Source organism: Cydia strobilella, chromosome 24 (assembly GCF_947568885.1).
Source record: "Cydia strobilella chromosome 24, ilCydStro3.1, whole genome shotgun sequence".
NCBI classification, from domain to species: domain Eukaryota; kingdom Metazoa; phylum Arthropoda; class Insecta; order Lepidoptera; family Tortricidae; genus Cydia; species Cydia strobilella.
Genome location: NC_086064.1, coordinates 8854912 through 8879515, shown reverse-complemented (window position 1 = coordinate 8879515; position 24604 = coordinate 8854912). Strand labels below are relative to the sequence as shown.

Below are 24604 nucleotides of genomic sequence, written 5' to 3'. Positions count from 1 at the left end.
ATGGACTAGGTGGCACTCAGTAAATGGGTTATACCTAAGTGGACACAATGTAAAAAATATATAAGGTCATAGGGTCAAATACAACGCCCTACCAGGACCCATATGACTGAAAAGACTTAAAAGTGGAATTTAAGTAACTATGCTAAAGGCATTCTAAGTAAGACATAATGGAAAATGTATAGAGTTAGACCAAGAATTCTTTAACGATTTTGATAGCATATTTACGCACTCAAACATCAAACATTTATTCAGCAAAAAGGCCACAGGGGCACTTTTACGTGTCAATTTTACAAGCAATAAAATTAACCAAAAATTACAAAAAAACAATTACAAATATGGAATCAATCTAGCACTTAAATAATTAAACACTGCAAGTTTGATTTATATACGTATACGTTATAATGAAAATTAAAAAAAAAATTGAAAATATTTTTTTTTAAATGAAAATAATATCATAGAAGTTTGACGTTTACAATATCACTTGCACGGCGTGTGCTATCAAAATGGTTGCAGGCTTATCTTGGTCTAGTCTAACTCTATCTTATATGATTTGAAACTAGGTACTTGTATGTTTTCATCTAGTGTGAGTTCCGAGACAAATGTATATTTCAGCACTATTCATTACATGCTATTCTGAGCTTTACTTATTAGTGGTTTTATTAAAAAAAAACCTTTAAATGCCTGTTTAGATTACCAGAGTAAAGCTGCGTTTCCACTAGAGATGTACGAGAATACGTAACGAGGGATGTGTTTGTTTAGAACAAATACAATATTGTCCACTAGAGCTGCTAAGAGGATAGGTAAATGAAGAGATTTTATTGGTTGTTAACAAAAGCATCCCTCGTTACGTATTCTCGTACATCTCTGGTGGAAAGGAAGCAGAGCTGTGCCAAAAAGCGCACGCATTGGTAAGCGCGTTTTAAAAGGGGCTGCAGCTCCTATTTTTTTTTTGCTGCATTTAGCTTCTTCGCTTATCTATAGTAGATATTACTTACCTTAAAATGATTGCTTAACATAAAGCAACTGTACAAACATGTACATTTTCTGCAGCGATGCATGGGTACGTTGATCTAACCCTAAACATCTCCGTGCAACGATGCACACTGCACACACATCGCAATTCACCTCTCAGAGGGAGGCGATGACTGAAAAAAAAAGTTTGTGACCAGTTGACGGACTTTCCACAGCGATAAAACTGGCTGACTATTTTTTTATTCATTATAACATCTAAACTATCATGTGACAAAGTATCAGCCGGGAGGCGATGATTGATAAAATTTGCGCCTGGTCCGCAGTCTAGTAATTATTATCATGAAAACACTTTTCATCGTAAATTAGAAAATAGAATTATTATTATTAGTAGTAGTAGTAATCACTTTATTGTACACAACACAGGTTTACAAAAATAAATTATAGATTACCGCCTTAAACTTGCGACCTTCTGTTGATGCTTTGGCATCAATTCTTGCATTAATATTAACCTTTCGTATGCTTAGGAGCAGATCTGCTCTATATACCGGGTGTTTTCTGTAACAGGAGCATTAAATTAAACTGTAGACTACTCCTCAAACTGGCCAACATTTGTTTAGCAACTTTTAAAAATAACTTCTGTTTTGATCAATACACTTTAAAGTTTATTCTACGACGCAATGTATTGCAAAATTTGTTATGTTGAAAGGGTGACAAGCAACGTCAAACACACAGATGGCAGCGTACATTGAAAATAATATTTAATTAGTATGAAAAAGAAAAGACTAGACTAGACTACACTGCGCTCCAGAACAGGCATAGCTGACGTAGGGGAGAAGACCGCTAGGCTAAAGTGGGACTGGGCAGGTCACGTCTGCCGCATGCATCCGGATAGGTGGGCTAGTATAGCCACCAAGTGGATGCCGCAAAAGAAGCGCGGACGTGGCAGGCCCTGGCGGAGATGTCGGGACGACTTAGACACCTTCACTAATAACTGGCCGGAAACAGCTCAACAACGGGAGTCATGGAAATCTAAGGGAGAGGCCTTTGCCCAGCAGTGGGATACTACAGGTTATTAAAAAAAAAAAAGGTATAATATAAAAATTTCATAATTTTAAAAAGTTGCTGAACAAATGTTGGTCAGCTTGAGGCGTACAGCCTCTAGTTTAATTTATTGCTCCTGTTACAGGAAACACCCGGTATATTCAACTTAAACATGAAGTTGTCACGATTGCTATTTATATGGCAACTTTTTGACATGCGCATACGAAAGGTTAATTGACATTACATATTTGAAAGACCGATGGCATTAGTTAGTTTACAATTTACATAATACGTTTAAAGCAGCCTTCCTCCAATCCCCACTCCTCGATATGGGTAAAGAGGTAAATAAAACCAGTATTATTTGTAAATAGTGACAATAAAATAAAATAAAAATTGTATTAAGATTATTGCCATGCCCTAACGAATATCATGTACCGACTTTATAATATTTTATTTAATACCATCCTATGTAAAGATGAACATGGACGCAATAAAGATATATGAAACCAGTGTCTTATTTTGACATTATAATTATAATTTATAATTTTACAGACTTATTACATATATACAGTGGTATTACTAAACTAAATTAATGACTAGATTAAATCTAAAATCAAGGAGCCCAAAGTTTTTATTCTATTTTTCAATACGTTCTTGAATATCTTTCGGCACTGTCTAACTGTGATGCTTTTTAGTATGATACCTTAAATTACTTGAATGCATGTCTTTTTACATATTTGGCATGAGTACCCGCCACTATGACTTCTACCATGACTGATTAAACTAGCTTTGCTTGTATATTTTTTCCGCATATTTCGCAGGTGTAGGGTCTTTCACCAGTATGAACCCTTATATGAACAGCTAGAGCATATTTATCGTAAAACAGTTTTTCACATTCGTCACAGGATAACGTCTTTTTGCGTCTTTCGGTTGTATGCGCCTGTCTATGGGTAGTCAATTTACAGTAATATCTAAAGCGCTTATACATACCAAACATGCGGTTTTTCCTCATTGTGTCTTCGTTCATGTCTAGCTAAAGTGGTATGCCACGCGTATTGTTTCGTACACATTGTGCACTTATATGGTTTCTCACCTGTGTGAACTCTAGTATGATTCGTCAGTTGATGCAAAAAACTAAACGTTTTACCACAAATTTCGCAAGGGTACTCATGGGCTATGTGTGTCAACTCGTGCTCATATAAAAGTTTTTTAGTCGCAAATTGTTTTTCGCACGTATCGCAGGAGTATGTTTTCGTTTCAGTCTCAACGATCTCAAAGTTGTACTTGTGTAGTTGCATATGTGAGGTTAAAAAGAATATTTGATTGAATGTTTTGCCACAAGTTTCGCATTCAAAGATTTCGTCGATGTCTTGCGAAGGACCCGCTACAGCCTTTCGTTGATCAGCAGTCTCTCCAGCGTGACTCTCTGGAGATTGGTGCTGGTGCAGTGGATCTTGTTTAGCGGATACTATTTCGTTTGCAACTGAAACCAAATTGAATTTAGTTTGTTTTAAATATGGTTTGATATTAATGATGACATGGCCACACTCATGGATTAGTCCACCCCTACCCAGAAAAAAAGCCTTTAAACGGCTTAGTCGTTTATCAAATAGCCCCAACGATTGGCTTTCCCTTTGAATTGCTTACCCGTTCATTTGGCTTAGCTCTAGGAAGGGGTTTCCCTTTCAGAGATACCGTTAAAATGAAAGGGCATCCCCTTCCGAATTCAAAAAATTATGACACCTGTGCTGTCAACGCGCTAGACACCCAGTCCTTCAATTTAAACATAAACGAGCAATATTCGATTCTACATATTTTTACGAAGAGAAAGTTTAAAATGGCAAAGCGTTATAACTTATAATTGATACCCCTTCAAGAGGTTAGCGCTTAGGAACAGGTATTCAGCTTACCCATATTATGAAGCGCCTCAAAGGCCAAATGAAAGGATTTAAGTTAGCAACGGCTTTGCTAAGCAAAGCTTTACAAAATATCCCTTCCAAAACCCTCTAAGGGGAAGCCGGACCGGACCCTGGCCACACTTTGTCATTGCTCGTTCGGTTCCCTATTGGCCGGCGTTTGCCACTGACAAATAAAATAAAAATAAAATTCCTTTCTTCTAAGCTGCAAGCCTCATAATCAGTTTTTACACATGTCATAAAATATTAAATATAAAAATTAAAATTGAAATTGAAAAAATTGGTACCTATTAATTATAAAGAGCGCAACAAAATTATTCCTTAAAAATATATAATATAATGCAGTTTACAATGTGTTATGAATATTATTTATTTCAGATTAATAAAAACATTGGTTAGTAAACAGTTTTAAATAATACATTAGGTAAATTAAAATAAATAAAATAAAATCATAAGCATATCACATAATTAAATTAAATTAAAAACTATAACACTATGAATGAATGAATTTATTTATTACAGACAACATTAGGTCCACATATTGTTAGTTTTTAGCTTAATCTACATGTTAGTTAAAATAACGCTAATAACAAATATGTATGTAATATGTGTAAAGTGATTTGGTACTATACATATTAACTATACGCTATTGACTAACTAACTAGAAATCAAAATTAAAGCTCAGGCAAGAAATTAATGAAATGATCAATTATTAGATTAATTTTGGAGTCACGTCCTGTCCACATTATTGCGAGCAATGACACTAATCTGTTTGATCTCTGATATAGAGGCATATCTGATATAGATCTCTGAGTTCCATGTTTTCATCGTATAAATAAAGCCAACTAACCCTTATCCCGGATCAATATAGACTGCCCTTGCTCCGGCACAAGCTCTGCTTTGTCCTGTTCGGCATAGAGCCCGGGGACACCAGATCCCGTGTCGGAGCACGAGGGCTCCTTGTATTGCTCGTCCTTCACCTGTTCTATTTCTTCTTTAACTGCGAATAAACATTACGGTTATTTACGAAAATCCTTCATATTAAACAGAGATTTGAGACATTTTCAACCAAAAGGTACCACATTGTCAGTTATTGATAAGGTTGATTTCAAATTGAAGCTATATGGAAATAGCGCCTTATTGACTACCGACTGAATATGGCCGTGATTGAATATGGCACATTTATACAACAAGGGCATAAACTTTAAACGAAATAAATATCATACAATAAAATAAAAAAATAAAAAATAGCCTTTATTTCAGACATTTACATGGTTGCACTTGTTATCTTTATATATTACATCTTAATTATTTATTATAATAAATATCATATACAAAGGAAAAAATGACCAAGGCCTTCATGATCGGGTTTTTTTTTCCTTTATATATGATGCTTTTAGTTTAGTTTTAGTTTCAGAAAGTAATTTAATTTGTTCTTAGGGGAAGGGCATAAACCTTAGACCATAACTTAAGTGATCATGAAGCGCAGCGCCTCACCGTGCCCCGCCCCCCGTGCCACCCGGTGCCTCAGGTGATAACAAAACGAGTCTTTAGCGAAAAAAACATTACGTCTTTTGTTGCTGCCCTCGAGTCAATAGATTGGCAAGCAATTACTGCAGATCATAGCGATAAATGTAATCACTTCGCGACTAAAATTATTAACATTCTCTCAAGCCAACTCGATATTCACCTTCCGTTGCAAAATATAACCATACGCCACAAAAATAATCCTTGGATAGATAGTGAATTGATTGATTTAAAACTGTTGGCCTTTGATTTTATTAATCTGTCAAACAAATACCCCGCCAATACCTCCTTATACGAAGCCTCAAACAAAATTCAAAAATCATACGATAATAAATTAAAAAGTAAACGTAAAGAATACATTAATTCATTGATTAACAGTAACCCCAATAAGTCCAAAGCAATGTGGAACGCCATTAATACCGAGCTGGCTCGGACGCCCCGTGAGCGCGTCGACTACACCGAGCTGCTAGTGGAAAGCGCGGGCCGTCCGTTCGCGACCAAACAACTGGCGGTGGATGCACTAAACCACGAATTCGTATCGGCAGTCGTCGCGTGCGGCGCGCCCTCTGCCGATCGCGACCAGTGTATTGCCTCTTTATTGGACGAGCGCGCTGCCAGCGACTGTTCTATTAGACTCAGGCCGTTTACACCGTACGAAATTGCAAAAATATTCAAAACATCTATTGCACCCAAAAATAGCACCGACGTCTATGGCCTCTCCGCTAAACTGCTAAAACGAGCCAGCCCCGCAATCAGCTATGCCCTGGCTAACCTATTTAATAACTGCATGCGGTTAGGAGTGTATCCGGAGTGTCTCAAAAAGGTCAAAATATGTCCACTTTATAAAGGGAAAGGAAAAAAATCCACTATAAAATCATATCGTCCCATATCTTTGGTCCCAGGCCCTAGTAAATGTTTTGAAGCAGGGTTAAATAACAGATTACTCAGTTTCTGGGCACCAAGAAACACCCTATCCGACAGCCAATATGCCTACCGACACGGCCGGTCCACTACACACCTGGTGCGAGAAGTGGTGCGCTGTGTGCTGCGCGCCCGCGAGGCGGGACGATACGTAGCTGCCATCTGCTGCGACTTATCGCGTGCCTTCGACACGGCGGACCACGCACTAGTTGCAGACAAATTGGCTCACTACGGTATCCGAGGCGCGGCCTCCAAACTAATACTGTCATTTATGACCGGCAGGGCCCAGGTGGTCATCGGGGATGGAGGTAAGGCTGTGTCCTCCGAACTACAAAACCTGATGGGCGTGCCTCAAGGATCATGCCTCTCCAACACACTTTTTAGCATTTTGCTGAACGACCTGCCAAAGACAATAAAAGGCGCAGACATACTAATGTATGCCGATGACGTCACGGCTGTCGTCAGTGCGACCACTGAACAGGGGTTGGAAGAGGCACTTAACCTTGTTATGGAACAACTGCACCAGTGGTTCCGGTCAAACGGTCTCGCTTTAAATAAAGAGAAAACGAGCTACATGACATTTAAATTAAATGGTCATAGAAGCCCAACCATGAGAGTGAGTGCAGGTGGTGCCCCTCTACAGCACGTGACCTGCACACGTCTGCTCGGGTTCCAGCTCGACAACGTGCTTTCTTGGGAGGCGCACATCAATGAACTGTGTGGAAGGCTAGGGCGCGCGTGCTTTGCATTGCGACGGTTAGCGAGCACAGCCGGAAATAGCGCAGTGCGAGAGTGCTATTTTGCAACGGTGCACTCGCTCTTGACGTACGGCGTTGAGCTATGGGGACGTGCCTCCGACTGGAAACGTGCGTTCTCTATGCAGAAGCGCGCCGTCCGCGCGATGGCCGGCAAGGCGGCCGATGCACCGGCACGAGACATATTCCGCGATCTCAAGATTCTACCCCTACCGTGCCTATTTATTAACCAAGTAGCAATATTCATGCGCGAAAACCTAGCTATGTTTAAGTGCAGAGGTGTTAACATCAATTACAACCTCCGCAGTAATAGGCACCATAATAGGCTAGTCACCGAAGCACACAGACTTGCCAAGTCAGAGCGGTCCGTGTACATTTTAGGCCCCTCGATTTACAACCGCCTGCCTGACACTGTAAGAAATGCAACTTCCATCGCGGCGTTTAAAGCTAGACTAAAAAAGTGGCTGTCGCAAGAATTATTTTATAATTATCAAGATTTTTTTGATCAACCTATAATTTTGTAAATGCAATTAATTTATATACTTAATATTGTATAAATGTTATTAATATTGTGATATTTAAAATATTGACGTGTAACTCTGTTATTAATAATAAATTTCATTTCATTTCATTTCATTTCATTTCCATAAAATCCATAAATAACTGGACTAGCCTTTCAGTAACCTACCCCTCTGTCAATAACTTTGCACAAATGTGCAAAAAATCGTATAAGGACATATAATTTATGCCTGATGTATATAATCTATTTTTCACTTCAATTGCAAAGGAAAATATACAAAAATACCAAATATTTAAGGTTATACCGTATATATTTAAGACCGAAGAAATAAGTTCTCAGGTTAGCGCACGGCCGCGGCGGCGCGCTGGTTGCCTGCCGGCAGTTGCAGTTTGTATGGCAGGTTTCGGGCTTTATTGCTTACACAATAAGGGTTGTATTAGCTGATTTAATAAATAAAGCAACTCACCCTTATCCGCTATATACTGTCCGTGGTCCAGCACAAGCCTTGCTTTGTCCTGTTCGTACCTGGTGCCTTTACATTCCATGTCGGAGCATAAGGGCTCCTCCTTCACCCGCTCTATTGCAAATAAACATTAAAGTTGAGCCATAACTTTAGATCAATCATAGTGAATTATTTTCACTTCATCACTTTACTTAAATATTAAGAACCTTTTATTATTTACTACTAATGACGGGCAAAGTTGAAGGCACAAGACCTCAGGGCCCTCCTCCCACTAGATGGTGTGCTCAAATTACGGCACCTATGCAATTAAAACTGCACTAGGCCATGCACTTGTCGAGGAATAGAACCCTATGGAGGAACCTGGTCTTCAGCAGGACATGATGTCACGATCCTCAGTATTGAGGGACCGACTGAAGAAGATTATTTACTACAGATGTGAAAGAAACTTTCACATATGTAGTAAAGAATAAAACTTACTGTGTACCGGCAACAACACGATACCATCGTGCGCGCTGTGCTCCCAGTCGGTCTCCTCTTTCACACGCACCTCCGCGGATACTCCCTCCATCACAGAGGCACCAGACTGAGATATTATATAAACAGTCCCTCAACTTGAACCCTGCTTCAATATCCCAGATACCGAAATTATTATGGAGCTCGGCCAGTTTTAAAGAATGAATTATTTATAGTAATAATAAGTAGATAAAATCATAAGAGAAAAAAAAGAAAATAAAAATTACGGATTTCCAATCCAAACATTAAATGATTCAATAAACAAATCCAACACATGGAAATATGTAAATTTGACAATGGGGTTGGCCGGTCAAAGTGTTTAGCAGATGGCGCTAGCATAGCTTGCCCTGTCAATCCCTAGAATGAGAGCTAACGCGTATGAATTCGCCGCTAGGGGCGCTAGTGTAGATGGTGGTCTTTTCCATAGTTCGAAATGTCACTTGTTACTTCAATGACTGACTGCTGACAGCTGTTCCATGGAGACTATATAAAGGAGCCAAATCTCTATGTATGAAAAGTGTCCATCAAAAAACAGTAATTAGGCGGCGCCACCATACACCGAAATACTACCAAAAACAACCTACGTAATTTGGTCGGGTTATTTGTTGCCTTATATGGTTCATGTTATACTCATGTCCCAGAGCCTAACTAGCGCCACCGGAGAGATTAGGAACTATTATTTAAAGCTGAATCCTTTCTATACCATCCGTACTGTTCTTTAGTCTTTTGTATGGATGGTATAGAAAGGATGCCAATCTCTTATGGCAGAACTGTAGCAAAAGTGACCGCTTTCAGCTTTAAATAATAGTTCCTAATCTCTCCGGTGGCGCTAGTTAGGCTCTGGGACATGAGTATAACATGAACCAACAAATAACCCGACCAATTTACGTAGGTTGTTTTTGGTAGTATTTCGGTGTATGGTGGCGCCGCCTAATTACTGTTTTTTGATGGACACTTTTCATACATAGAGATTTGGCTCCTTTATATAGTCTCCATGGTCTTTTGGACCACCATCAACAGAGGCGCCAACTGGTGAGCAAAAAAACGATAGCCCTCATTGTGTCAAAGTTTTGTTTTTTAAATGCCCTGGATGCCAGCCCTTTAAGCCAAATCTCATAGAAAAAGGGGCAAGCTATGATGGCGCCATCTCTGCAAACCTTTGACAGTTGCCAACCCCATTGACAAATGATATTTCCATAAGTTCGCTCTACACTACGCGGCGCGAAGCCGCGAACGCGAGTGTGGAGTCGATTTCGCTGATTAGCGAACTAGAGTCCACACTCGCGTTCGCGGTTTCGCGCACGAGTGTGGAGGGCCCTATAGATCTAGTATATATAAGCGTCCTCCACACTCGCGTTCGCGGATTCACGCCGCGTAGCCTGGAGTGTTGCTGGAGTGCTATTAACCTCGTGTGCGCCGTGTGCGCCCGTGAGGACATAACGACAGAACATACGCAATGCGACCAAAGACCAAATGCATTGCATTGTTCTCTCCCTCACGGACGCACGCGTATAGCAAACCTATAGGATCCTACCATCTATGGTTTGATAGTTGTCTATGCTTCACATGGCGTCACATCTGTCAATGTCATCATCTACATGTCAGCGTCAAGCGTCAGCATTTCATGTTGAATGTTGATTTCATGATATTCTTCATTTGATTGTTATTTTTTTAGTATATTTTCATATGGGTCAAGTTATTTCGTAATAATGTCAAATTCTATTCTTCGTGAAACAAAGAACTTGAAATACACGAGTTATATTATCTAACTAGAGACGGAGTGTCTCTAAGCAAAACATTGTCCGAGTTAGCAGAAATTGATAAAAGTATTAGTTCGCGATACGGTGCCCGATAGTATTTAGCAGTGAGGATAGATTGAAAATAGAAATACTGTACTCGATAAAAAGCAAATCTTAGTGTTTACTTCGTTTGTGTCAGCGGTTTCGCTATAATGGAGGCAAATGGCTGCGTGCCCCCGAAAGTAAAAGTGGAGCCAGAATGGCACAGCGCGGAAGACGAGGTTTCTCCGTGTGTAATCCTGTTACCAGAACATAGTGAGTATTGAGTACAATGGAATCCGTTTATTATGACTCCGGTTATACTGACCAACCGCTTACTATGACGCAAATTACTGTGCGAAGTTTGGTTTTCATATAAAATTCTTTGTACTGTGACTAATCGCTTACTTATGACCTATAATATCCAATTTTTATGAAATTATGTCTGGTTATACAACACATTTGTTGGTTTTCGTGGCCGTTCCCAAGTCTTTCCACATAGATAAGGCCGTGTTGTACGGTTGCGTTCGTGGCCCACAAATGGTCTCGCCGGAAGACCAGCGCTGACTTTAAGGTTAGCATTATGCTGAGGCGGGACCATTTCGTGGTAAACTTTTTTATATACTTTTTTGTTTTAAATATACTTTTTCTTTGTAATACGTTTGTATGAAATGTAGTTTACCATGAATAAATGAATTCTATTCTAATCAACTATGCATGCTGTGCGTATAGCACATCTATAGGATCAGTCCGATATATGACATCCGCTTAGTATGACATGTCTGTCACTTCCCTTCGATGTCATTATGAGCAGATTCTACTGTATGTTGTGGAAATTGTATGCTATTTTACCTAACCGCATTCTTGCAAAAATAAAACTGTACCAATGATGTTAGCGTATCAGAAACATTTTTGGTGGATGGGTAAATGTGGACTGTTGCTTTACAGTGCAAGTGAAGGTGGAGGTGGAGTTTGAAGAGCCCTCGCCGGGCTCCAGCAACGCAGAGTTGCAGCGCCTACCGCCGCTCGCTGGTGAGTATATTTTCAGTAGTTAATGCCAGTAAGCTAGAAATTTGTGTCAAAACGCTATGGAGAGAAGTATGATGGGAAAGCGACTATCTGATAAAGTTAGAAATATTAAAATAAAAAAATGTACTAAAACAAAAGATATTACTACAACAATTAAGAAGTTATAATGGAAATGGGCAGGTCACACAATTAGAGGTAGAGAAAAGTGATCTAAAGCAATAATGTACTGGTTTACTAGAGACAAAAAGAGGAAGCATGGCAGGCCAAGAAGACGATGGGTTGATGAGATTAAGAGCGCAGCAAGAGGTTACTGGACTACAATAACAAAAGATAGGGATAAATGGAAAAAGTTAGGGGAGGCCTTTGCCTACAAAAGGCATACAGATGGAAATTAGATATATATACACGGTGTTACGTGAGCCACTGAAAACCTGAGACACCCCAACAGATTTTTTTATTTTGAACTCATTTTGATTATTTATTCTTTAATCCGATAAATATTTAAACAAATATTCGTTGTTTAGTTTTCTTAACAATACTATTCGACTGGTAATTCTACACAAGATGCTTTGTGGTTTTAGTGACGTCATACAATTGCTAGTTACCATCGTAAACACTGTCAACTGACCATTTGCATACCTTACTGCAACGAGATAAGGTTTACCAATGGCCAGTTAAGGGTGATGCTCATTAACGTAATCGTAAAAACGTAACGTGTCAAATGCTAGGATATTGTGGCATTACAAACTTGTAGACTGGGCATGTAAAAATAGTAAAAAATTATAAAAAAATTACCCCCTTTAAAATATAGCGCAATCGATTCTCCTATCGATTCTGAACAAACTGTTTTTAGGTTTTCGGTGGGTCATAAAACACCGTGTATATGTTAACAACAAAATTAAATGTACTTACAAAACACTAGTCTGAAATAAAGACTATTTCAATTCAATTCAATGCCAGTAGCCGGGTCCACACAGAGCGAGCATACGCGCGAAGCAATTTCCTCGCGCACAAAACGGCCGGTGTAGACGTGCCATGGCGGAGGCGCGCGTGTTGTGTAGACATTTTTAAACGTGCCTCGCGCGCGCCGCCTCGGCGGTCGAGGCACGTCTACACCGGCCGTTTTGTGGCGAACTCTAATAATTAATATTAAGAAAGAACCAGCAAGAAGTCATACCAGCAGAGGCCTCCGCCAACACGAGGTCCCGCAACCACCGGTAAGCCAAGCTAGTTTCATTTGGCTTAGCATAGTCACAACCAATACAGTCCACTGGCTTTACGCCACAGTTACTTTATATGACGATAAAGGAATGGAAGGAACGAAAAATATATGGGAATCTTTGAACACTTTATTGTCAGGGTCCATACAGCTCATGATTCTAAGTAGAAAAATAACATAAAAATTATTATCGAATTTAAACTATTATACTAACTCTAAGCTCATTATACGGTTTAACCTTTTGGATGCCATTGACGGATATATCGGCACCGCAGGTCCAACGACAAAGACAGATTAATCCGTCACAAACCACAGAGCAACACAGACCTACGTGCATGTGCATAAAGTTCAATTTCAGTTTTGACACTTCGGTGACTTGGCGTCCGAGTGACAGCTTTTGTGTTTGACACGTCGAAAAGGTTAACTCAAGTATTTTTGTCACTCGCGCGACTTGCGGTAAGCGGTTAGCACTAGCAGCTACTCATGCAGCAGTCGCGATAGCTGCGCGCCGTTTACTGAAAATATCTCAAACTTCTATAGAAAAAGCGCAGTTTAAATAAAATGGCCCGAATACAAACGAGTTTTAACTTTGTTATGAGCTTTTATTGAATAATTTTATTGTTGTATTCTTCTTTGTATTAATGTATTTATGGTTTGACATACATCTTGCATACCTATGTACTTAATTGTAACACTGACAATGTATGATTAATCATCATCATCATTTAATTTAAGAGCTGTGGGCTCTTGTCGGTGCACCGTGATGAAGTTGTCTCCACCTTGGTCGATCCGAAGCCAGCCCTTTAGTATCCTGGTACGACACGGCCCCTGTATGCTCCTTTACTTGGCTCATATAACTTTTTCTTGGCCTTCCCCTACCTCTCCTTCCGTTTATTTTCCCTTCTATGATGTTCCTGATGAATTGGTCGCGTCGTAGCAGGTGGCCAATCATTTTTCCTCTTCTATTTTTAATATTGGTCATTATATTTCTCCCTTCCTTCACTCTGTATGTATGATTAATACAAATAAATAAATATGAAATTTTAAATAAACAAACAATATAAATTTATCTAGTCTTCGTTTCTGTCGTTTGATTATTTTAACATAAACCTTGTTTGGTTGCAGCTTCAACTGGCATGTTAACAAAGCAAAATCCGCAACACCTACACGCTTTTCTCGCCTCGATGCCCTGCCCTCCTCTCGTGCCGCTCAGCAAACCCCGCTCCGCTCCGCAACCACAAGCTCGGCACACCGGAGCGACTCAAAAACAACAGACGAGCGACAAGACTGAGACAAAAAATTACGTCTGTGACGCTTGCGGGAAAACATATCAACAGAAATACCTACTAATCCGACATCTTCAACTGCACCTCAAATCTAAGATAGATATAAAAATAAATCGAAAGAAATACGATTGTGGCACATGTGGACTACAATTCTTAGACGAATCCGATCTACAGAAGCATAAGTTAAGTGAGGGTCACACTGGACTCAGGAAGTACCCGTGCGACGTGTGCAAAAGAGAATTTTCCCGCGCAAGCGCCTTAAGCTTACATAAAATGATACACAGTGGAGAGAGACCGTTCCCCTGCGAAATATGCGAAAAGCGGTTCAGACAACAGAATGAATTGGACAAACATATTATGAGAATGCATACAAATGAACGGCCGTATAAGTGTGAAGCGTGTGAAAAGCTATTTAAAACTGTGTCTGATTTACGTCAACATATAAGGTACCACACTGGTGAAAAGCCGTTTACGTGCGATATATGTCAAAAAAGCTTTTACGCTTCCGACTCTATGACTAAACATAGACGGATCCACACTGGCGAGAAGCCATACAAATGTGAAACTTGTGAAATGCAGTTCACGAATAGAAGCGGTTTAATAACACACAGACGAACCCACACTGGTGAAAAGCCATACTCATGTGAAGTATGTGGTAGAAAGTTTTCACAAAGAAACATATTAGTGACTCATAGAAGAACTCATACTGGTGAAAAATTTTCGTGTGATGTATGCAATAAGCAGTTTACACGTACTTTTAAATTGAAAGTACATAAACAGAAACATGTGAACGAAACCGCAGAGAAACTAGATGTTCACTATTAGATAAAAATAAGAATAGAAGAATAAGAACAAGGATTTTTTATTGGAAAGAAAAAACCTTTTAACATTTTGTCAATGTCCTGTGGCCCCACACTAGGCTATGCCTGTCACGTGTTTTTTTTTATACCACATCGGTGGCAAACAAGCATACTGGCCGCCGGATAGTAAGCAGTGGTAGCCGGATTCGTAACATATTAAGAGAGAAGTACGTCTAATAGGTAATGTAATAATTAAAAGTAATGCAAAGAAAGCAAAAGTGTGTGTTTAAAGAAATATTATTTACAATTTGACGACTTATTGTCGGTTGTCAATAAAGCGCTATTTCCATATAGCTTCAATTTGAAATCAACCTTATCGACAAGCGACAATGTGGTACCTTTTGGTTGAAAACGTCACATATGATCCTTTGATTCAATAAGAAATATTTCGAGGTACCTGAAATAATACCACTGTAATATTTAATATAACATGTATTTTAAAAATATCAGAATTGAATACATATTTTTTTTATCTGAGAGTTTTATATTTAGTTAAAAGAATTAAAAAAAAAAACATTTATTTTGGACGGTACAATCTATAATGTCACACATCGATTTGTTACATAATTCGACAAAAAGTAAAACTCACCCCATACAAATATTTTTTTGTAATAAATTAATTTAGATCTAATTTAATTCGGAATTATGGACCAAAGTCAAATCAGATATTTTTTATACTATTACTAAATACATTAATTGAAATAGTAGATTGTGTCACAAGGGAGCAAAGTAACATATATGCGGCGTGGGCGTCTATTGAATCCTGATTGACCGAAGGATTTTATTCTAAAATAGAATCCAAAGCAATACAGAAATATGACTTTGCTAATCCGCGAAAACTTCGTATCTCAAGCGGTACCTAGGGCGTCCAGACGGTCTTCGGCCACTTGGTACTCCAGAACGCCCTCCAGACTGCGCGATCTTCCCCCATCCGGACTACGTGCCCGAGCCATCGGAGTCTGGCGGCTTTCGTTTCTCCAATGATGTTTGGCTCGGACACCAGATCAATCTCCTGGTTCTTGCGGAGTCTTCCATCCTCTTGACGTGTGCCAATATTTCAGCGAACTTGGCGCCGTCGACTGGATAGAGTAGCATGGCGGTCTTTGGTGTCGGAGGCCAAGATCCACTTCGGGTTGTTGCGCCACAGCAGTAAGTAAGTAATCCGCGAAAAGACCTGCGTTTGCTTTTCGCGGATTAGCAAAGTAATATTTTTGTATTAATTAATATGGATTTCCGCAAAGTAACGCCCGATTCTATTCAATTTTTTGAATCCTAAGCGTAGTGAGGGATTCAAATGGTAACGCCCATGGTGGCAATAATTTTGTACTACTCTCTTAGAACAGAAAAGTGTCACTTTTACCCCCTCCAAGCAGGTAAGACAAAGCCCTTTTTCGAATAGGTGATGGGAAAAGTAATGTTAATAACTTAATGGCGGCATCCCACTGCAGCGCATCAAGTTAAATGTGTGAAATTATACTTTACGTAACCGTGCGGTACAGTGGGCTAGCTTATACACATTCCTTTAGTGCTTTAGTTTACCCGTCAACTATGAATTCGTTTCTCATGTTTCTTTAAATATTTCAACACTGCAAACTGTTTCTTACATACTTCGCAGGAGTATGGCATTTTGCTCTCATGCAAACGTCTATGGATAGCCAAACTTTTCACATCCCAAAATTCTTTTTTACAAAAATCGCAGTTAAATTTTTTTGCACCCACATGGATTCTTCTATGCTTACCTAAGTCACTTGAAGTCCTAAACTGCCTCTCACAATCGTCACACTGAAAGGGTTTTTCATTCGTATGTATTCGTTTATGTCTGTTCAAAACACTTAGCTGTGCAAATTGTTTTTTGCATACATCGCACGCGTACGGTTTCTCACCAGTGTGGATTCGTCTATGCCGCGCTATGTCGCTGGAATCTCGAAATTGTTTCTCGCATATTTCGCACCAAAATGCCTTATTTCCCGTAGGTTGTTTTTGTTGTTTGATTTCCGAATATGTATAGTTTTCTATAGGTATACATTCAGTGTCGGCTTTTTTAATGTGCTGAATTAGATCATGTTTTTGTTCGAATGTTTTGCCGCAGGTGTCACAGTTGTAGTCTTCGTCGTTGTCGGTTTGTCGGTCGCCATTATCGCCCGTGTGAGTCTCGTCTAATTTGTGTATAGTGTCCCGTTTAGTCTGCTGCGTGGCTGAGGACAGGTTTGAATCTGTAACCACACTGTATTTTTTAGGTTGTTTGAAAACTAAAAATGTACAGAAATTAGTTTTATTTCAGTTAATAAAAATGTGTTCATTATTATTATTGTTTTACAAGCCGACTAGCCCTGCGCGTCGCTGCACGGGCATGATTTGTTACCAAAGTTGTCACTAACAGAGTGTTAACTCACCTTCGTAAGCTAGCCCTGCCGCTAGAGGGTCGTCACTCGCAGGGCTCCGCGCCGCATCGCTGCAAGGGCATGCTCTCTGTTCCACCAAAGTCTCTTCCAACTTTATTTCTAGTACTGTAAAACAAAACCAAAATGTATGATCTTTAGTCAGTCAGGTCAATATGGGTATAGTATTTTTACATACAATTTAGAGCTAAATCTAGCAACATTGTATTGAGATAACAACAGCTGTCAGCATACCCTTCCTGTTTCAAAAATACTATAAGTGAGAGAGGTAAGTAATACTGGGGCCTGCCCCCAAAATCTATTACAGTAAAGTGATTTTAAAACAGCATCTTACCTATTTGCAGTAAGCAGTAAAATAAATAGATATTAAGCTAATAATAAATTTAAAAGTGGAAAAATGACTGTCTTGGGTGAGACTTGTACTCACGGCCTCTGGGGCGATACTCCAGCGCTCTGCCATCTGAGCCACCAAGACCTCATCCATAGCCAGCGAATCTTTCCACCATATGGGTCTGGGGGACCCTAGCAACATCTACTGTAAGAGCGTTACACTACATAAACGGGTACCGGAGTTCCAAGTCATATTGGAAATTCACCAGTATCGATCCAGAGGCCGTGAGTTCAAGTCTCACCCAAGACAGTAAGTTTTCCACTTTTAAATTTATTCTAAGCTTAATAGCATCGTTCGCAGACGTTTCTGCTTGTTAAAAATTAAATAAATAGATATGACAACTTACTTGCAGGGTAACTTATTAATTATTGTAGCAAAATGATTGAAATGCAAAATATTTGTCAACCAAATGTATAACTTTGATTTTTGACTTAAAAAATTATATTTGAATTTTGAATAGCAATAGCAGATAGGCAATTTCGTCGCGCACAAAACGGGCAGTGTAGACGTGCCTCGCGCGTACCGCCTCGGCCGAGGCCCGTCTACAATGGCCGTTTTGTGGGCGAGGAAATTGCTTTGCGCATATACTCGCTCTGTGTGGACCAGGCTAATGATGATTTTTTTCCCTTTCCCTAAACTATGCACAAATAAATTCCATTCGTCCAAACCAAAGAGGATATAATAAGATAGAGCGGTACTGTCATAGTAAATTTTGTTACCACTGTAAATTCACTGCCATCTATCGACATACTTTAAAACTAAAAATGAAGATTTATAAAAATACGTTAAAATGTATTTTAATATGGATAAATGATTTTTTTATTTGCATTAATTATTTTTATATGATTTTGACTCATGTTCTTTCACTGATATGCGTTAAAATTAACATACGAAACCGTCAACACCCTCTATACGAGAGTAGGCCAAAACTAGTGGCGCCATCTGATCGAGAATCAAATTTTCGTGATTTTCGAGGCACGTTTTTTCCTTAGACTGTATCCATCTATTACGGAGTTATATCTATCTTTGATCCAAACAATGCACAAGTATTTATAAGTGATTCATTCAGATCTTTGCAAGTTGATCAAGTCGCCCCATGCTGAGAGGTGCGAGCAGACTTGAATGAATGAAAATACACACATTTAAGATGCCAGCGGCGGTGGCAGTGGTGGCTTGCGTCTAGTACAGTCAACAGCAATAGTGCTAAGCGGGTGAGGTGTTCAAAATGATCTTGAGGCGACTTTATTGTTTTGACGACTGGTCTGGCCTAGTGGGTAGTGACCCTGCCTGTGAAGCCGATGGTCCTGGGTTCGAATCCCGGTAAGGGCATTTATTTTTTGTGATGAGCACAAATATTTGTTTCTGAGTCATGGGTGTTTCTATGTATTTAAGTATTTATATTATTATATATATCGTTGTCTGAGTACCCATAACACAAGCCTCCTTGGGCTTACCATGAGACTTAGTCCATCTGTGTAAGAATGTCCTATAATATTTATAAAAAAAAAAGAACGTGTCAAGGTAATTATGAACACTTCGCCCGCTTAGCTCTGCTGCTGACTGTACGCCGACTTACCTCTGCGCCGCTCTACTATTCCTTATTAAACTTAGAATAACTAAAACATACTGTGTTCCCCTTCACTGTTCCAGTCAGGTTCCTCCTTCATTCGGTGCGACACGCTGCCATCGCTTGCCTCCATTGAAGCGCCAATGTAGACAATACTCCGACAAGTCAGATGTAGATTTTTGTATGTCAAGTAATAATTAATTGACAAATGGATGAAACATCAAAACAAATACAGCGTCTACGTAAATTCTTCATACGCATCAAATGACAGTAATGACATTGACTTGACAGCTTACCACAGATTAGCCAATTTAGCCATTACACTTTACACAAGCGCCTTTTCAACGCGCGTTAATAAAAAGAGCGCTTAAATCTGCCCGCACGCTAAATTCGATTTAAAGACCAAGGCTTGATAAAAAGCGCTACCGCCATCGTGTGCATAAATACACATGTTTCCATTTGTCATTCAAACGCTTTTTTAACGCGCGTTGAAAAAGCGCTTGTAGTATGGTATGAGGCCTAAGTATATTAAACGTCAACAGACGGGCGGGACGGGACTTTATCCGGACAACTTTGAGTATGCCCGTCTGTTATTTACTTTCATAAGGTTGCGTTAACTATGAAACTGTGTACGTGTGGTCAGCTGTTATTTATAGTAGCGTATTTTTCCAAAAATGGGTTTAACTTTAACCGTTAAAGAACGTGCGGCGGACAACCTTCCATACGATCGGTAATGCCTCGGACCGGACTAACACCGCGATCCGGTACGCCCGTCTGTTACATTAATATTGATTACTCTTGTCTATGGTAGTTTTCTGTTGTTTTGTTTTATCTGTCAGGTCTGCGGTCAGCGTCATTCACTTGATGTTCACTTGTCAATTCCTTGTGTAGGTTATGCGAAGTGTATTTTCATGCCATTTTCCACTTTGTTAGCTTATATTTTCTAAATAATAAGTATAATACACCTCACTATATAGTTCATACAATTTGGGAATCCCCTCTACACACAGTAACGACGTCAGTTCTTAAATCTTGTTACCAAAAATTATCGCATAAATAAAAATAAAAATAGTTTATTTACCAAAAAATTATACATTGTTTTATTAACCTATGATCTCCACACTAGGCTAGGCCTGTCTTGTGGAGTCAGTTGAGACAATTCCAATTTTTAATTAACATCTTCCTACGCTGAAGTTTTGACATTGTGCTAATACTAGGTGATACATATAGCTTAAAGTATTATATAAAAATAAAAACTAGCATTAAATTGTATCTTCCCAAATTAAATGAAGTAATCGATCGTAATATATTTTTACAGCACCTAGGACCCACAGACCTATGATCTCATATGTCCACTGAAATGGAGCAAAACGGTGTGTCCGCGGTAGTAGTGACCGTGAAGGTGGAACCCGGGGAGACTGGCGTGTACGAGGAGCATACAAATGTGCCGTCACCTGAATATAGTGAGTTTTTTGTCACCATCAGGGCCAGAGCCAGAGGGTCTACCGCGAACAATTGCGGAAATCTATCTCTTTTAAAAACTAAAAAAATGTAGCTACTAAAGCTGTGATTGGAAACAATAGGGATACTAAATTACAATTATAGTACAAAATTGTATTAATTTCAAAGGGTTTTACATTTTAGAATTTTCGCGAGTAAAAAACCAGTTTGCATGTAAAATTTTTTTACTTTCAATAATATTTATGTAAAGGTTAATTTTGAAATAATGGTTAGTATTGCAGAAGAATAATATAAAAGATCCAATACAATCTAACGTTACAGATTTCCCCTAATTTTCATTGTCTTATCAACTGCTATTATATTGCACACAGCTCTACGAAACCCTTAAAAGTGTAGTATGTAGTGTAATTGTTATAAATAAATATTTTCATTTTTATAAAGTGTGCGTAGTAAGTGTAGTGTATTGTAAGTGCAGGACATTGATATGCATGTATCAGTTATTTTAATCTGCCCGTGCATTCGTATATAATAATAATAATATAATATACAATTTCATTTATAACAGTCTTATTTCAATAAATATAAGTTTCAGTAACAACAAACTGTTCATTTACAGTTGGGATTAAGCTAGAGTACGAGGGGAAAGTTGGAAAGCAAGAGCCTTCCTGCTACGAGCAGTACACCAACTATGAGGTAAAGGACGATCTTGTGGTCAAGGATGACCATGAGGTCAAGGCCGATCTTATGCTGAGCATGGAGAGTGCACAGCCCAAAGGTGAGACATCTTTCTTATTTTACGGTCCTTTGACCTTTCCAATCAGACAATCAGGGTTATCCCCACCAGTTACCACCAAGTTCCAGTACAGTCAGCTGCAGAAGTTGCTAAGCAGGTTTGGTGTTCAAAATTACCTTGACATGTTCTTATTCTCTTGTCTTTATGTGAATTGACTTTTTTAAACAGACTCGGTCTGTGTTTGGTTTCAGATTCTAACCAGCCAATAGCCATGAAACCGCAGCTAGGATCGGAACCAGAACCCTCTGCCGCCCTAGACGCGCAACATAGCAACCAAGGAAAACCATTCTCCTGCGACATATGTAATGAGCAGTTTGAGTTCTACAATCATTTTACTGCGCATAAACGGCTGCATAAAGGCAAAAAACTCTACTCCTGCAATATGTGCGAGAAACAATTCGTACGCCCAAGTGAATTGACTATACATGAACGTTCACATACTGAAGGTAAACCCTACTCATGTGATTTTTGCGGAAAGAAGTTTTTGCGTTCAATAGAACTAACAAATCATAGGCGGATACATACTGGCGAAAGGCCCTTTGAATGTGAAGTATGCAAAAAGAAATTTGCGCATGCAAGTATTTTGCATTTACATAAACGAATTCACACAGGTGAGAAGAACTACTCATGCGATATCTGCAATAAGCAATTTGCGCGATGGAATGGCCTGGTTATACATAAAAAATATCATACAGGTGACAGGTCACATTCTTGTGATCTCTGCGAAATGAAGTTTGTAACCTCTACTGATTTGAAGAAACATAAACAGACGCATAATCGTGAAAAGCCATATTTGTGCAAAATTTGTGAAGAACAGTTCGATGACAAGAACGCTTTAGTGAAGCACAGACAGAGCCATATAGGTGATAGTATGTGTAAGGAATTGCTGTGCGACATTTGTAACAAGTTATTTGCGAGTGCGGATCATGTGTCCAGACATAAAAAGTTACACAGTGGTGTGAAGCCGTATACTTGTGAAGTATGCAACAAACAATTCGCGAATTCTAGTTACTTGATCAGACATAAAAAAATACACACCGGCGAGAAGCCACACACTTGTGAAATATGCGAAAAGCGCTTCACAAATTCCAATGGCCTGACTAGACATAAAAAAATCCACACTGGCGTAAGACCATTTACATGCGAAGTATGTAAGCAGCAGTTCAGTGAATTGAGTAATTTAAATCTTCATAGACAAAAACACACGGGCGAAAAACCGTACTCATGCGACGTATGTGAAAAGAAATTTGCTCGACCGGATTATTTAAAGATTCATAAACGATTACATGTCGGCGAGTCTCCATCAAAGACTGATGCTCAGTCAGTGTCAAACGTAAATGGTTTGACAGAAAAAATAACTTAGTTGAGTTAGCAGTATAACTAAAAATTAAAATTCCCAGGTTATAAATAAATATATTATACTAATATATTGGTTTTATTTAATATTTCAAATACGGTCTTGCATGTCAGTTACCGCGTGATGCATGACATGACATGACACAATTATATTTACAGTTTTGACTGAATGTACTTAATACCTAATATATATTTATGTAAACTCTTAGATAATTGTTAGATTAATTCACAAAATACAATTGATACAAAAAAAGAGTGATTACAAGTTTTGTGCTTTTATCCCTGGTGTATCCTCACTTATTATTTTGAGACACACGGGGCACAACCTGAATTTATTCTAGACGCACATCCCTTTTTAACATAGATACAGATTTGCCTACAAGAAATATAAAATGGCCACACACAACTATGCCGACGAATTGTATATATCTGAAAGCACTTTGATTTCACCTTTTGGACGTCAATGACCGATATATACGCACCGTAGGTTCAACGCCAAAGACCGATTAATCGGTTATAGACCACAGAGCAACATAGACCTACATGCATATGCATAAAGTTCAATTTAGGTTTGGCACTTCGGTGACGTGGCGTCTGGATGACAGCTTTTGTGTTTGACACGGCGTCGAAAAGGTTAAACAAATAATACAAATCTGATTGCGACCGGTCTGGGTGCCGGCGTCGGTCGCAACCGCAGTCGCTGCTCTGACATTCGTGGCTTGAGATTTGTGCGCTGGTTTGGTCGACGCAACATCCCAGGTAGCATTTATACGTCATTATGACGTCCGTTACGTTATAAAGACGTCAATATGACATCGCTGACGTCACTTTGCTACCTGGGATCTATTTTCCAAGATGCCGCTGAAGCTGAAGCTATATACATACCTGACCAGGAATATGTATTGCGGAATTTCACTGGAACTATTTTTTTCATACTATACTGAACTGTCACCCTATACATGCGCAACAACAGCGCCCTCTTGACAATGATCATATATTACTGGTCAGGCTTTAGATAACATTTTAAATCGGTTGAGTGAAAGTCGTACAGCATCAACATACTATGCGTCAAAATCAAAAGTATCATTATCTAAAAGCTTAACAAAAAGGGATACGTATTAAATATATTAATAACGGGTCACTCACGTGTTTCACTCCGTACCGAGGAGCGTCATCAGGAGCTTGCGTCGACGGTGACGGACCGGCGCAGACTGCGGGCCGCAGCCCTCCGCGCCCGATGACTCGGCGCGGGCGCCGGTGGCGGCAGGGGGGGGGCGAGAAACTACCCTCGTTTACGGCATTATTGTCAAATGATGGGTTGCACACAACATTCACTACGTCATTCGCTAATGGTTCACGTGAGTGACCCGTTATTAATATATTTAATATGTCTATGTCTCACGGAAGTTATGTTATTAAAAAGGGATACGCCTTATCTGCGTCTATGGGCGGGCCCGGCACACGCTGAGACTGGAAACCCTTTGCCCAATTGATTGTACTTACTTATAAATTAATAATTGTTTTTTCTTATTCTTGTTTTATGTAACTTTATTTTATTTTCTTTTGTACTTTTATTTCATTTTCTTTTATACTTGATAATGTGGCAATAAACAATTCTTATTCTTATTATTTTCACTTCAAAGTTTAGGTACTAGGTACTTCTTTTCGAAAACCATAAATGTCACAGTTGACAAGTAAGTAAGTAAGTTAATGGTGGTGTTTCCCTCCCCTCTGGTGTTGCAGGTATCCATGGGTGACGGTAATCTCTTACCATCAGGCAATTTGCCTACTCGATTGCCATTAAAAAGTTGCAAAAAGTTCTTGTGTGCGCGGGTTT

The 24604-nt window shown here is 39.2% G+C and overlaps 3 protein-coding genes across 3 annotated transcripts; 1 reads left to right on the top strand and 2 right to left on the bottom strand.

Annotated features, from left to right (window-relative positions):
• Window positions 1-2440: 2440 nt before the first annotated feature.
• LOC134752243 (zinc finger protein 184-like) lies at window positions 2441-8923 on the bottom strand. The gene is made up of 4 exons (XM_063687872.1): window positions 8593-8923; window positions 8119-8229; window positions 4780-4929; window positions 2441-3496 (listed from the first exon to the last, which is right to left on the bottom strand). Exons 1-4 carry the CDS (start codon window positions 8681-8683, stop codon window positions 2994-2996), a joined length of 855 nt encoding a protein of 284 aa, XP_063543942.1. The 5' UTR covers window positions 8684-8923; the 3' UTR covers window positions 2441-2993.
• A 1324-nt stretch (window positions 8924-10247) lies between these two features.
• On the top strand, window positions 10248-22803 carry LOC134752518 (zinc finger protein 271-like). Its single transcript, XM_063688212.1, has 5 exons — window positions 10248-10682; window positions 11355-11438; window positions 13780-14763; window positions 21235-21393; window positions 21603-22803. The coding sequence occupies exons 1-5, from the start codon at window positions 10580-10582 to the stop codon at window positions 22772-22774; spliced, it is 2502 nt and encodes an 833-aa protein (XP_063544282.1). The 5' UTR covers window positions 10248-10579; the 3' UTR covers window positions 22775-22803.
• On the bottom strand, window positions 15019-19397 carry LOC134752015 (zinc finger protein 271-like). The gene is made up of 3 exons (XM_063687572.1): window positions 19218-19397; window positions 17194-17307; window positions 15019-17013 (listed from the first exon to the last, which is right to left on the bottom strand). Exons 1-3 carry the CDS (start codon window positions 19288-19290, stop codon window positions 16343-16345), a joined length of 858 nt encoding a protein of 285 aa, XP_063543642.1. The 5' UTR covers window positions 19291-19397; the 3' UTR covers window positions 15019-16342.
• Window positions 22804-24604: the final 1801 nt, after the last annotated feature.

Bases quoted from the DNA above. Each gene is read 5' to 3' on its own strand.
- LOC134752518 (XM_063688212.1), top strand. From the start codon at position 10,580: ATGGAGGCAAATGGCTGCGTGCCCCCGAAAGTAAAAGTGGAGCCAGAA. The intron at 14,764-21,234 runs AGATAAAAATAA...GTTCATTTACAG, and splicing joins GAAACTAGATGTTCACTATT to TTGGGATTAAGCTAGAGTAC. The intron at 21,394-21,602 runs GTGAGACATCTT...GTTTGGTTTCAG, and splicing joins GGAGAGTGCACAGCCCAAAG to ATTCTAACCAGCCAATAGCC.
- LOC134752015 (XM_063687572.1), bottom strand. From the start codon at position 19,290: ATGGAGGCAAGCGATGGCAGCGTGTCGCACCGAATGAAGGAGGAACCT. The intron at 17,308-19,217 runs GTATGTTTTAGT...TTTGTTTTACAG, and splicing joins GAACAGTGAAGGGGAACACA to TACTAGAAATAAAGTTGGAA. The intron at 17,014-17,193 runs GTGAGTTAACAC...GTGTGGTTACAG, and splicing joins GGCAGGGCTAGCTTACGAAG to ATTCAAACCTGTCCTCAGCC.
- LOC134752243 (XM_063687872.1), bottom strand. From the start codon at position 8,683: ATGGAGGGAGTATCCGCGGAGGTGCGTGTGAAAGAGGAGACCGACTGG. The intron at 8,230-8,592 runs GTAAGTTTTATT...TATTTGCAATAG, and splicing joins CGTGTTGTTGCCGGTACACA to AGCGGGTGAAGGAGGAGCCC. The intron at 3,497-4,779 runs GTTAGTTGGCTT...ATTTGGTTTCAG, and splicing joins TATATTGATCCGGGATAAGG to TTGCAAACGAAATAGTATCC.